General features: G+C 48.4%; 1 protein-coding gene across 1 annotated transcript in view; it reads right to left on the minus strand.

Moving 5' to 3' along the window:
- Positions 1–433: 433 nt before the first annotated feature.
- Positions 434–14,417, minus strand: part of LOC140472442 (B-cell receptor CD22-like) — a 34,583-nt gene continuing 20,599 nt past the window's right edge. The window contains exons 10-12 of the mRNA XM_072567489.1: positions 8,202–8,471; positions 7,075–7,350; positions 434–561 (exon numbers count right to left, since the gene is read on the minus strand). Coding sequence (XP_072423590.1) covers positions 434–561; positions 7,075–7,350; positions 8,202–8,471 — 674 coding nt within the window. The remainder of the gene's footprint in view (positions 562–7,074; positions 7,351–8,201; positions 8,472–14,417) is intronic.

A 14,417-nucleotide genomic window follows, 5' to 3' on the forward strand; every position in this document is an offset into this window, starting at 1 on the left:
AGATCAGGGAGACAAAGGAAAGCTATTCCATTTGCTGATGATACAAGGACAAGGGGAGACATATTGAAGATTCAGGGTGGGATAGACAGAGCAGGGATTGTGAAGAAGGACTGCTAATACACTGTGAGTGATAATAATCTGGATCTCACTGTCTACAAGGTGGGATGGAAAGGAAGATGCTCACTGATTTCAAACAGAATTTGGATGAATATTTGTGGGAAATAAACTCTCAGAACAATGAGGAGTGAGTCGGGAAATGGCACTGACTGGATTACTGTACAGAGACAGCTGGCATAGCTCAATGGACCGAATGGCTACCTGAGATCTCTATTGATCTCAGACGATCCGTACCAGTGCCCTTAACTGGACTCAGTACAACCTAACCCAACATCCCATTGGATTCGGTTGCACTGATAAAGCTTGAAACAGCCTTTCAGCTTCCTTTAACTGTTTGCCCCTCACAGACACAAACACCAGCAACAGTCAGAACAACAGCTACAATGAATATCCCAGCTCGTATTCCCAGGATCAGGATCACATGCAGACTCTCTCCTCTGCTATCTAGAAAACACAGAGAAAGAATTAATCACTTCCTGTCCGTGTTCAATCTCTCTCAAGCTCCACTTCATTACAAATGTGGCAGTGATGCAGTGAGAATGTCACTGGGTGAGCAATTCAGAATCCAAAGCTAATGGTTCTGGGAACATTGGTTCACATTACATTGTTACAGATGGTGAAATTTAAATGTAATTAAAAATCTGTAATTAAAACGTTTGCCGAATTGAGATCGTGTAACTATTGCTGATTGTTGTAAAAAACCAGCTCGTTCACTTATGGCCTTCCCTTATGAGAATCTACTGAAACTTTACCCGGCCTACCCTACATGTGATTCCAGACCCACAGCAATTTGACTGTCTCTGAACTGCCTTCCAAACCAGAAAAACTGGGATGAAATATAAAATATGTCTTTCTGAGCAACTAATGGTTTCTCAGAGACACCAAAGTATCCAAGATCTTTTCACTGTGAACTTGCTGCAAGTGCCATTCTGACCTTCCACTTTAGTGGGGAGACGATTGTCTAGTGTTAATATCTCGACAGGAATCATCCAGAGAGCGCGGTGCTGTCTGGAGATTGCAGATTGGATCCATTATAGCTGATCGTGGAATGTGAATTCATTTAAAAATCTGGAATTCACAGTCCAATGATAACCATAAAATCATTGAAGATCGTCAGCAAAACCCATCTGGTTCACTGATGTCTGTCAGGGAAGGGCAGTGCTGACATTATCAGGTCTGACTTACAGGAATGAATCTAGTGAATGAATCAAATCAAAGTGTGGGATATTGGAGACAGCGCAGGTTTGTCCTGTTTAATTCCCTGTCAAATGTTTCTCTCGTTTTTGCACACAGGGTTGTGTTGTTGTGAATTGTTGGAGAGAAATCTGGAAACGCTGTTCACAGAGTGTGAAATCTATCTTGGTCTCGTGTAAATCAGCCATGATCTCAACAGACCACTGCACAAAATTTCAGATTCCATTAAATAAACAGCTCCAGACATTACCCAGAGACTGGAGGGAACTACGACAAGTGAGCGTGTGAGAACCCTCCCTATCTTTGTTACCTCAACCCATTCAACAACTGCCACAATCTCTAAACTCAACCAGCCCCTCACCCAACATCACCTCTGTGATATGCCACAGCCCATTCACTCGTCATTTCCTCTGTAACCTCCTCCTGCTGCTACACAACCTCCTTATCTCTGTAGCCTCCTCTAGCCCCTCCAACTCCCTCCCTATCTCTGTCACCTCTCCTTCCATACATCCCTCCCTATGTCTGTAACATGCTCCAAATGCTACACACTACCCTATATGTGTAAACCCCTTCACCCACTACACACCCTCCCTATCTCTGTAACCTCCTCCAGACCCTACAACCCCTTCTTATTTCTGTAACCTCCTCCAGACCCTACCCCCGCTTCTTATTTCTGTAACCTCCTCCAGACCCTACACCCCCTTCTTATTTCTGTAACCTCCTCTAGACCCTACACCCCCTTCTTATTTCTGTAACCTCCTCTAGCACATACACCCCCTTCTTATTCATGTAACCTCCTCCAGACCCTACACCCCCTTCTTATTCCTGTAACCTCCTCCAGTCCTTACACCCCCTCCCTATCTCTGTAACCTCCTCCAGAGCCTACACCCCCTCCCTATCTCTATAACCAACTGCAGCATCTACACCCCCTCCATATCTCTGTAAACCCCTCCCGCCCCTACACTCTCTACCTATATCTGTAATCCCCTCCAGCCCCTACACACCCCTCCCTATCTCTGTAAACCCCTCCAGCCCCTATGCCCGCTCCATATCTCTGTAACCCCCTCCCGCCCCTAAACCCTCTACCTATATCTGCAACCCCCTCCCACCCCTACACCCTCTACCTATATCTGTAATCCCCTCCAGCCCCTACACCCCCTCCCTATCTCTGTAACCCCCTCCCACTCCTACACGCCCTACCTATAACTGTAATCACCTCCAGTCCTAACACACCCTTCCCCCCATCTCTGTAGCCTCCTCCAGCCCCTAAACTCCCTCCCTATCTCTGTAATCCCCTCCAGTCCCTACATCCCCTCCCTATCTCTGGAACCCACTCCAGCCCCGACACCCCCTCGCTGTCTCTGTAACGTCCTCCCACTGCACATACCTCCCTGTTTTGTGTAACCTCCTCCAGTCCCTACAATTGTCACTATCTCTGTAAGGTCTGCCAGCCCTTACACCTCTATCTCTGTTACCTCCTCCAGCCCAATGCTTTGTCAGAGCAGCAGTCGGAGAGGAGCAGAAAGGTTGGAGTCTTCACTCTGTCCAGAGGCAAGTCTCCTGAGGTGACCTCACAATTTAACAATTAGCTCAGGGAAAGAGGATTGGTTGTCTAGGAACCACTTTTCGAGGCTCAGAGTAAAACCTGTCGGGAGACAGAATGTAAAGTCCTTATCCTTGTGCCTTGTCATTCTTTAGGAATAGAGAAAGCACAAGAAATCTGATTTGTTGAGTAATGGGTAAGGTTGGGTAGTTTCTTCCTAGTTTATTGTTTGTACTTGCTAAGGAGAACTCGGCACTGCGGAATGCTCCTCCTACTAGAATGTGTGAAATCAAAGACACTTCCAGTCTCCTTGGTGACCATGTATTCAAGAAGTATATTCAGCTGCAGCTCCTGATTTGGCACAAGGAGCAGATGCAGCTGCAGATGGAGTCATGATGGAGCATCCATGATGCTGAAGACATTGTGGATAGCACATATACTGAGCTGTTACACCATATGTAAGAGCTACACAGGCAGAAAGGTCTGGGGCAACCACCAGGAAGACTGTACTCAGGTCATGCACACGTCCCCTGTGCTATTCCCTCACAAACAGATACCGCGGGCTGGATACGGTTGTCGGGGGTGGCCTATCAGGGGAAAGTTTGCAGTGTCGCAACTGGCTCTGCAGCATAGTGCAGGAAGTAAAAGGCTGGCTGGTCTTCAGTGACAGAGGAACTCGTTTGTAAGAGGAACTGACAGGCAGTTCTGTGGTGCAGAAAATGGGGGGATACTAAATGAGTATTTTGCATCAGTATTTACTGTGGAAAAGGATATGGAAGACATAGACTGTCGGGAAACAGATGGTGACATCTTGTAAAATGTCCAGATTACAGAAAAGGAAGTGTTGGATGTCTTGAAATGCATAAAAGTGGATAAATCCACAGGACCTGATCAGGTGTACCCCAGAACTCTGTGGGAAGCTGGAGAAGTGATTGCTGGGCCTCTAGCTGAGATATTTGTATCATTGATAGTCACAGGTGAGGTGCTGGAAGACTGGAAGTTGGCTAACGTGGTGCTACTGTTTAAGAAGGGCGGTAAAGACAAGCCAGGGAACTATAAACTGGTGAGCTTGACGTCAGTGGTGGGCAAGTTGTTGGAGGGAATCCTGAGGGACAGGATGTACGTGTATTTGGAAAGGCAAGGACTGATTAGGGAGAGTCAGCATGGACTTGTGCGTGGGAAATCATGTCTCACAAACTTGATTGAGTTTTTTGAAGAAGTAACAAAGAAGATTGATGAGGACAGAACATAAATGTGATCTACATGGACTTCAGTAAGGCATTTGACAAGGTTCCCCATGGGAGACTGGTTAGCAAGTTTAGATCTCGTGGAATAAAGGGAAAACTAGCCATTTGGATACAGAACTGGCTCAAATGTAGAAGACATGGGGGTGGAGGGTTGTTTTTCAGACTGGAGGCCTGTGACCAGTGGAGTGCCACAAGGATCGGTGCTTTTTGTCCTCAACTTTTTGTCATTTACATAAATGATTTGGATGCGAGCATAAGAGGTACAGTTAGTCTGTTTGCAGACGACACCAAAATTGGAGGTGTGTTGGACAGCAAAGAGGGTTACCTCAGATTACAACAGGATCTGGACCAGATGGGCCAATGGGCTGAGAAGTGGCAGATGGAGTTTAATTCAGATAAATGTGAGGTGCTGCATTTTGGGAAAGCAAATCTTGGCAGGACTTTTACACTTAATGGTAAGGGCCGAGGGAGTGTTGCTGAACAAAGAGACCTTGGAGTGCAGGTTCATAACTCCTTGAAAGTGAAGTCGCAGGTAGATAGGATCGTGAAGAAAGCATTTGGTCTGCTTTCTTTTATTGGTCAGAGTATTGAGTACAGGAGTTGGCATGTCACGTTGCGGCTGTACAGGACATTGGTTAGGCCGCTGTTGGAATATTGGGTGCAATTCTGGTCTCCTTCCGATTGGAAAGATGTTGTGAAACTCAAAAGGGTTCAGAAAAGGTTTACAAGGATGTTGGCAGGATTGGAGACTTGAGCTCTAGGAAGAGGCTAAACAGGCTGGGGCTGTTTTCCCTGAAGTGTCAGAGGCTGAGGGGTGACCTTATATGACTCTATAACTCTCTATGTCCACAAATGGGACTCTCGAACGGGATATCATCGTCCTGGTCAGAGCTCCAGAGTAGCTGCCAGGCATTCTGAAGGGGGAGGGTGAATAACCAGCTGTCGTGGTACATGTTTATATATAAAAAAAATGAAATGTGGTTCTGTAATACGAATTGAGAGAGTTAGGGAATAGATTAAAAAGGAAGTCATAAAATATCTTTGGCTGAAAGGATCAAGGAAAATCCCAAGGCTTTTTATAAGTATATTCAGAGCAAGTGCAGCATCTCCTCATAAGCTGCCTCTGCACCGAGCTTTAGAAGGTCTGTAATGCTGAATTTTGATCTTACTTTTCATTTTTCTAATTCATACCTAAGATTTTGTGCCTAGATATCTTTGTTCCTAGGATCATGCCAGATATTGGAACTTTGTACACTTTTTGCTCTAGTGCCAGTGTATCATGACAGTTTTATGGCACAAAGTGAAATAACCAAATTAAACCAGCCATTGAACTACTGTATTTGCAACACAGTAACATTGTTGAAGGCCTCAATAAGCACCTCAGTGGTTCCTAACCAGACGTTTGAATAAGCAATCCCAGACTTTGCAAATAATGTAATTTCAGAAACCAGTTTGTACCTGAAACAAAACACTTCACTATTTATTAAATACACAATAAGTTCAGCAAAGAGAAAATGATCTCTCTGTAATCTGACTAATGTTTACGTTTCAAACCCGAAACATTTGGTTTCAGACCCCATTCACACAAAAGACAGACAGATAGACAAACAAACTAACATAAAAGAAATATCATAATTGGCCAGATTGCTAAACCATTTTCATGTTGCATTGTTTCACAGGTCGGAATGGGGCTGCTTTTTCAAAACACTGATTAGGGTCACCTTCTCAGTTCACCCAGGCAAAAGCAGCAATACTTCTAATGCAACTTCCTACTCTTTGGAATTCTAAATGCCTACGTGACAGATTTGGCACAGAGCTTTCAAATCTTCATGCTGCCTTTGTTAGAAGCCAAGCTCATCTACACAGCAAATACACAAAATTACTTCAGTTCTGGTTCTGCCCTGATAGTCTGATCGCCTCTTCCTGAGGTCTCAATAACCATTCAACAACTGCTGTCTGCTTCAACATAGGGCCTCTTCCAGACTTGCTGGAACCAATTCCCAGATACAGACCTTGTTAATAGCCACCTTCTGCTATCTGTTTAAACACAATACCCTTCACTTTGTCTGTTGGAATTCCTTTAACCAAGAATCTGCCTGCAATTAGCCTCCAGGCCTGCCCTCACAAACAAACAGATGCTTGTTGATCTGCGATATTCCTTTTACCACAAGCTGTCCCAAATTCCACAGTTCATTTTCAGTTCATACTTCCCAATTCACAACTCCAACCAAAACTGGTAAAACAATACAAACAAAAATAATGAGAGTTCTAACATTAGTTACTTCCTTTATTATCTGAGGCTGCATCCCATCAGGTCCAGGGGACTTGTTGGCCTTTTCTCCCACTAGTTTCCCTGGTTCATTTCCTCTTGTGAGAGTTACTGTATTTATTTCCTCCCCTTGGTTATTTTAGAATTTACTGGAATACAGTGGGACCACCTCTTATTTCATACTGTCCAGTGATGTGCAGGTTAGTGTGGATTGGCCATGCAAAATTGTCCTATAGTGTCTAGGGATGTGCAAGCTAGGTGAGTTAGCCAATGGAAATGTGGGGATATGAAGCTAGGCTGTATCTGGGATGCTCATCAGGGAGTCAATGTGGACCTGATGGGCTGAATGGACTCTTTACACCCTACAGACATTCTATGATTGATTGTATCTCTTCTCTGCCCCACATTCCAGGATTCAATTTGGTAAACCCTCAATGTGCTGACTTTAAGGTAAGGAAATCCTTCCTCAGCTGAAGTGACTCAAGCTGTAAACTGTCAATACCTCCCAACTGTCATTTGAGGTGACTGACAAATGGCCATAAAATGAAGCACATCTTAAGACTTCCATCATTTTGCTGACATTGGGTCATATCCACGGGGCCCATGCTGTCCTGGGAGTAGAGCAATGTTAACACTGAGGGCTGTGCTGAACACTTAGTGTGAGGGCAGGGAGTCAGACATCAATATCAGGGCTGCTTACTTACTCCCAAACGTTATCCTGCGACCGTCCGATCTGTTGGCACCGACTGTGTTCCCCGCCTCACAGGAGTACACACCCTCCTGTTTGTGAGTGATTCTGTACAAGGTCAGGTCTCTCTCAGATGATTCCAGAGGCTCAGTCTCCTCTCCCTGTCTCAGTTCCCACTTGTACCAGCTGGTTGGGGGGTTGCTGTCGCTGGTGCAGCTCAGAGTGATGTTGTCACCTTCGTGTATCGTACTGTCCGATGGAGAGACTGACACCTGCATGTTCCGAGGGGCATCTGACAGAAAGGAACAAAACTCTCAGTGAGATATAGCATTACTTGAGCATCCCTCACTAAGGGAGACATTGCAAGGGGTGACATAACAGGAATATCGGTCAGAGATCCTACAGGGCAGATAACTTGACAATTCTTCAATTAAAGGGCTCAGCTTTTAAGGAAGAGAAAGGGTGAGAGGTAAAACAGATTAGGGACAGATTGCCAAAGTTCAGGGCTGCGAATGGGAGGGTGAATCGGGAAATACTCAAGAGGCTGAAACTGGAAGGGGTTACAAGGATAAGAGGGGGTGTAGGGAATGGGGATCATTACGGAGACAGAGAGGGATGTAGGGACTGGTGGAGGTCCAGAGTAGGGAGGAGTGTAAGGACCAGTGGAGGTTACAGAGACAGAGAGGGGTGTCGAGGCTGGAGAATGATACAAGGATAGGGAGAGATTTTGGGACCAGAGGGATGGAGAGAAATATGGAGGGGGTAGGTACTAGAGAATGTTATGGATATAGGGAGGAGTGTCGGGACAGGAGGGGGTTACAGAGATAGGGAGCGGGTGTAGGGGCTGGAGGGGGTTACAGAGATAGGGAGGGGGTGTAGGGGCTGTAGGGGGTTACAGAGAGAGGAAGGGGGTGATGGAGGATGTTGAAAGCCAAGAATGGGAATTTTATAATCGATGTGTTGCTGGACTGGGGAACGATGCAGGAGAGGGAGTGAGAGGAGGGTGATTGGGGAAAGGGACTCACTGTGAGTTCAGAGACCGGGGGACAGTGAAGTTTTGGATAAATAGCTCTCATGCAGTGAGTAGTGACAGAGACCGGGGAGTTTACATTGGGAAAAGGTCAACCTAGGAATGTCACTCACAGAGCACCTCGATCCTGAAGCTCTTTGAAGTTTGTTCTCCAATAACGTTTTCCGCTTTGCAGTAATAATCTCCAGATTCCGTTGGGGTGATGGAGCGTATGGTCAGGATGTTCCCTGTCCCCTTGTTAACGGCTGTGTTCACATTGTCCTTATACCAGGTGTAGCGAGCTCCTGGATTACTCCTGGAGTTACAGGTCAGGGTAACCCGGTCTCCCTCCTTCACCTCTCCCTGTGGCTCACTGCGAACAATGGTAACATCTCCAGGACCATCTACAAGAGGAATTACAGCTCGATTCAGGTCAGGGAGAGGAATAAGGCTGTGGAGCATTTTGGAACATTATTCCAAATCCCCTCATAAATGCTGCCTCTGAGCACTGACATTAGTTCAGACAGAGAACACTAGCATTCCTCAGAAATCACATCATGGAATATGCCATTCAGCCCGTCTGCTCAGTTCCAGAATTTCTCATTCTCGACTGCATCTTCATCTCTAATGCCTGATGATCTATCCATACTATGAGGACCAAGGAACTGGGCAATAATGTGCAGATGGTTTGGATGGAGCTGTTTTTATCAGGTGTGTCCAGGAGAGTTTCCTTACTCAGTACGTAGACAGACCGACGAGGGGAGAGGCCATTTTGGATTTGGTGCTCGGCAATGAGCCAGGACACGTGTCAGATCTCGCGGTGGGAGGACACTTTGGTGACAGTGACCACAACTGCCTCACATTTACCATTGCCTTGGAGAGGGAAATGAGCAGTTACCAAGGGAAGATATTTAATTAGGGAAAAGGAAATTATGACACAATAAGACAGAATTTGGAAAGTACAGACTGGGAGCAATTATTCCACAGAAAGGGGGAAGATTAAGAAACCTTGGATGACGAGAACAGAGGAGCTTCTCGTCAAAAGGAAGAAGGCAGCTTCTGTAAGATGGAGGAAGCAAGGATCCAGCACAGCTTTAGAGGATTACAGGCTTGCTAGAAAGGAGCTCAGAAATGGACTAAGAAGAGCCAGGAGGGGGCACGAGAAAGGCTTGGCAGGAAGGATTAGGGAGAATTCAAAGGCATTTTACTCATACGTGAGGAATAGGAGAATGATCAGGGAGAAGGTAGGGCTGATCAGGGATAGTGGAGGAAACTTGTGTGTGCAGTCTGAGCAGATAGGGGAAACTCTGAACGAGTCTTTTTTGCTTCAGTTTTCACAAAGGAAAGGGATCTTGTTGTGAATAAGAATTTTGAGGAGCTGGGATACAGGCTTCACCAGTTCAAGATTGATGAAGTTGGTGTGCTGAAAATGTTGGCAAACATGAAGATTGATAAGTCCCCAGGGACACCCCAGATTTATCCTCAGCTGCTCCAGGAAGCGAGAAAGGAGGTTGCTAAACCGCTAGCGAACATCTTTGCTTCCTCACTCTCCATGGGAGTTGTACCGGAGGGTTGGAAGGAGGTGAATGTTGTTCCTCTTTTCAAGAAGGGTAATAGGGACATCCCTGGCAATTACAGACCAGTCACTCTTACATTTGTGGTCACCAAGGTTTGGGAAAGAATTCTGAGGGATAGGATTTGTGACTATTTGGAAAAGCATAGCGTGATTAAAGGCAGTCAGCATGGCTTTGTGAGGGACAGGTCATGCCTCACAAATCTTATTGAGGAGGTGACAAGACAGGTTAATGAAGGTTGAGTAGTGGATCTGGTGTACATGGACTTCAGCAAGGCATTTGATAAGATTCCCCTTCGTAGCTTCATTCAAGTAGACAGGATAGTGAAAAAGGCGTTTGATGTGCTTTCCTTTATTGGTCAGTGCATTGAGTGTCAGAGGTGGAAGGTCATGTTGCAGCTGTACAGGATATTGGTGAGGCCACTTGCGGAATACAGTGTTGAATTCTGGTCTCCCTGCTATAGGAAAGATTTTCTGAAACTTGAAAGGGTTCAGGAAAGATTTACATGGATGTTGCTGAGTTGGCGGGTCTGAGTTAGAGGGAGAGGCTGAATCAGCTGGGGCTGTTTTCCCGGGAGCGTCAGAGGCTGAGGGAGGTTTATAATATCATGAGGGGCATGGAAAAGGTGAATGGCTAAAGTCTTTTTCCCTAGGGCAGGGTAATCCAAAACTAGAGGGCATAGGTTTAAGGTGAGAGGGAAAAGATATAAAATGGACCTAAGGGTGGAGGCTGGTACAGTTACAACATTTCAAAGGCATCTGGATGAGTATATGAAGAAGAAGGATTTAGAGGGATATGGGCCAACTACTGCAAATGGAACTAGATTAATTTAGGATATCTGGGTCGGCATGGAATAATTGAACCAAAGGGTCTGTTTCCTGCTGTACATCTCTGTGGCTCGATGACACTTGCATTCCCATGTATTTTTGTCTGCTTAGCTTCAGGACATTCACTTTTCCTAACCAAGTCACAAGTAGATTTTGTAAATAATTGTGGTCCCAGCACTGATCCCTGTGATCCTCTCCTTGTTACAGGCTGCCATTCTGAAAATGTCCCTCTTATCCCAACTCCCTGTCTTCTCTTCGTTAGGGAGACCTCTATCCGTGCTCATAAACTACCTCCGTCACCATGGGCTCTGGTCTTATTAAACAGCCTCATGTGTGGAACCTTGGCAAATACTTTCTGCAAACTCAATATATTACATTCACTCCAAGCCCCTTTATCAATCCTGCTTGTAAACTCCTCAAAGAATTCTAGTAAATTTCTGAGTCATGACTTCCCCTTCATGAAGCCATACTGTCTCTGCCTAATCACACTGTGTATTTCTAAACAGCCTACTATTACATCCTTTTGAATCCTCTCTAACATTTTCCCAGAAACAAATGTTAAGCTAACACACCAGTGGGAACCTATTTTTTCTCTCCTCTTTTTTCAACAAAGGTGTTGCATTAGCAGTTTCCCAATCCACTGGGACTTTTCCTGAATCGATGGATTGCTGGGACATTACCATAAGTACCTCTCTGTAACTAATTCCTTGAATATCCTGGGATATATCCCATCAGGATCAGAGGACCTATCAGCTTTTAGTCCCATTAGTATATTTCCTGGTCATTGTAGTGATTTTGCCCATTGGTTATGTCAGAGCTCACTGGAACGCAGTGGGATAGCCTCTCATTCCTGGCAACCCCAGAGAAGATCAGCCTGATGGACTGTATCACTCCTCAGCCCCACGTTCCAGGAATCAAGCAGGAGAACTGCCAACTGTGTAGGGTGAGGAAATCCTTCCTCAGTTAAGGAGACCACAGCAGTAAACCGTGAAAACCTCCCAGTCATCAACTTGAGGGAATTAGCGAATGAGCAATTCCTGAGGCCCTCTTTCATTCTGCCGACATTGGGTAAGGTTTTTCATACATTTGTGGGATATAGGTTTCACTGGCTGGGCCTGGCATTTATTCCTTGTCTCTACTTGCCCCTTGAGAAGGTGGGGGTGACCTGCTGCAGTCCATGTGCTCTGGGATAGACCCACTATGTCACTTTGGGAGGGTTTTCCAGAATTCTGACCCAGGAAGGAACGGCCAATATATTTCCAAGTCGGGATGGTGAGGGGCTCGGGGGGAATCTTTCAGGGGGGTGGTGTTCCCATGTATCTGCTGCCCCTTGTCCTTCTAGGTGGAAGTGGCCGTGGGTTTGGAAGGTGCGGCCTGAGGATCTTTGGTGAGTTTCTGCAGTGCATCTTGTAGCTGGTACACACTGCTGTTACTGAGGGTCGGTGGGGGAGGGAGGGGATGGTACACACTGCTGTAACTGAGGGTCGGTGGGGGGGAGGGAGGGGATGGTACACACTGCTGTTACTGAGGGTCGGTGGGGGGAGGGAGGGGATGGTACACAATGCTGTTACTGAGGGTCGGTGGGGAGAGGGAGGGGATGGTACACACTGCTGTTACTGAGCATCGGTGGGGGGAGGGAGGGGATGGTACACACTGCTGTTACTGAGGGTCGGTGGGGGGGGGGGAGGGAGGGGATGGTACACACTGCAGTTACTGAGGGTCGGTGGGGGGAGGAAGGGGATGGTACACACTGCTGTTACTGAGGGTCGGTGGGAGGGAGGGAGGGGAAGGTACACACTGCTGTTACTGAGGGTCGGTGGGGGGAGGGAGGGGATGGTACAAACTGCTGTTACTGAGGGTCGGTGGGGGGGAGGGAGGGGATGGTACACACTGCTGTTACTGAGGGTCGGTGGGGGGAGGGAGGGGATGGTACACACTGCTGTTACTGAGGGTCGGTGGGGGGGAGGGAGGGGATGGTACAAACTGCTGTTACTGAGCGTCGGTGGGGGAGGGAGGGGATGGTACACACTGCTGTAACTGAGGGTCGGTGGGGGGGAGGGAGGGGAAGGTACACACTGCTGTTACTGAGCGTCGGTGGGGGAGGGAGGGGATGGTACACACTGCTGTAACTGAGGGTCGGTGGGGGGGAGGGAGGGGATGGTACACACTGCTGTTACTGAGGGTCGGTGGGGGGAGGGAGGGGATGGTACACAATGCTGTTACTGAGGGTCGGTGGGGAGAGGGAGGGGATGGTACACACTGCTGTTACTGAGCATCGGTGGGGGGAGGGAGGGGATGGTACACACTGCTGTTACTGAGCATCGGTGGGGGGAGGGAGTGGATGGTACACACTGCTGTTACTGAGGGTCGGTGGGGAGAGGGAGGGGATGGTACACACTGCTGTTACTGAGCGTCGGTGGGGAGAGGGAGGGGATGGTACACACTGCTGTTACTGAGGGTCGGTGGGGGATGGAGGGGAATGAACACACTGCAGTTACTGAGGGTCGGTGGGGGAGGGAGGGGATGGTACACACTGCTGTTACTGAGTGTCGGTGGGGGTAGGGAGGGGATGGTACACACTGCTGTTACTGAGGGTCGGTGGGGGGGGGGGAGGGAGGGGATGGTACACACTGCAGTTACTGAGGGTCGGTGGGGGGAGGAAGGGGATGGTACACACTGCTGTTACTGAGGGTCGGTGGGAGGGAGGGAGGGGAAGGTACACACTGCTGTTACTGAGGGTCGGTGGGGGGAGGGAGGGGATGGTACAAACTGCTGTTACTGAGGGTCGGTGGGGGGGAGGGAGGGGATGGTACACACTGCTGTTACTGAGGGTCGGTGGGGGGAGGGAGGGGATGGTACACACTGCTGTTACTGAGGGTCGGTGGGGGGGAGGGAGGGGATGGTACAAACTGCTGTTACTGAGCGTCGGTGGGGGAGGGAGGGGATGGTACACACTGCTGTAATTGAGGGTCGGTGGGGGGGAGGGAGGGGAAGGTACACACTGCTGTTACTGAGCGTCGGTGGGGGAGGGAGGGGATGGTACACACTGCTGTAACTGAGGGTCGGTGGGGGGGAGGGAGGGGATGGTACACACTGCTGTTACTGAGGGTCGGTGGGGGGAGGGAGGGGATGGTACACAATGCTGTTACTGAGGGTCGGTGGGGAGAGGGAGGGGATGGTACACACTGCTGTTACTGAGCATCGGTGGGGGGAGGGAGGGGATGGTACACACTGCTGTTACTGAGCATCGGTGGGGGGAGGGAGTGGATGGTACACACTGCTGTTACTGAGGGTCGGTGGGGAGAGGGAGGGGATGGTACACACTGCTGTTACTGAGCGTCGGTGGGGAGAGGGAGGGGATGGTACACACTGCTGTTACTGAGGGTCGGTGGGGGATGGAGGGGAATGAACACACTGCAGTTACTGAGGGTCGGTGGGGGAGGGAGGGGATGGTACACACTGCTGTTACTGAGTGTCGGTGGGGGTAGGGAGGGGATGGTACACACTGCTGTTACTGAGCGTCGGTGAGGGAGGGAGGGGATGGTACACACTGCTGTTACTGAGCGTCAGTGCGGGGAGGGAGGGGATGGTATACACTGCTGTTACTGAGCGTCGGTGAGGGAGGGAGGGGATGGTACACACTGATATTACTGAGCGTCGGTGAGGGAGGGAGGGGATGGTACACACTGCTGTTACTGAGCGTCGGTGGGGAGAGGGAGGGGATGGTACACACTGCTGTTACTGAGCGTCGGTGGGGAGAGGGAGGGGATGATACATACTGCTGTTACTGAGTGTCGGTGGGGGAGGGAGGGGATAGTACACACTGCTGTTACTGAGCGTTGGTGGAGGGGGGCGGAGATGGTCCACACTGCTGTTACTGAGCGTCAGTGGGGGGAGGGAGGGGATGGTACACACTGCTGTTACTGAGTGTCGATGGGGGAGGGAGGGA

The sequence above is a fragment of the Chiloscyllium punctatum genome, unplaced genomic scaffold, assembly GCF_047496795.1.
Source record: "Chiloscyllium punctatum isolate Juve2018m unplaced genomic scaffold, sChiPun1.3 scaffold_327, whole genome shotgun sequence".
Taxonomy (NCBI): Eukaryota; Metazoa; Chordata; class Chondrichthyes; order Orectolobiformes; family Hemiscylliidae; genus Chiloscyllium; species Chiloscyllium punctatum.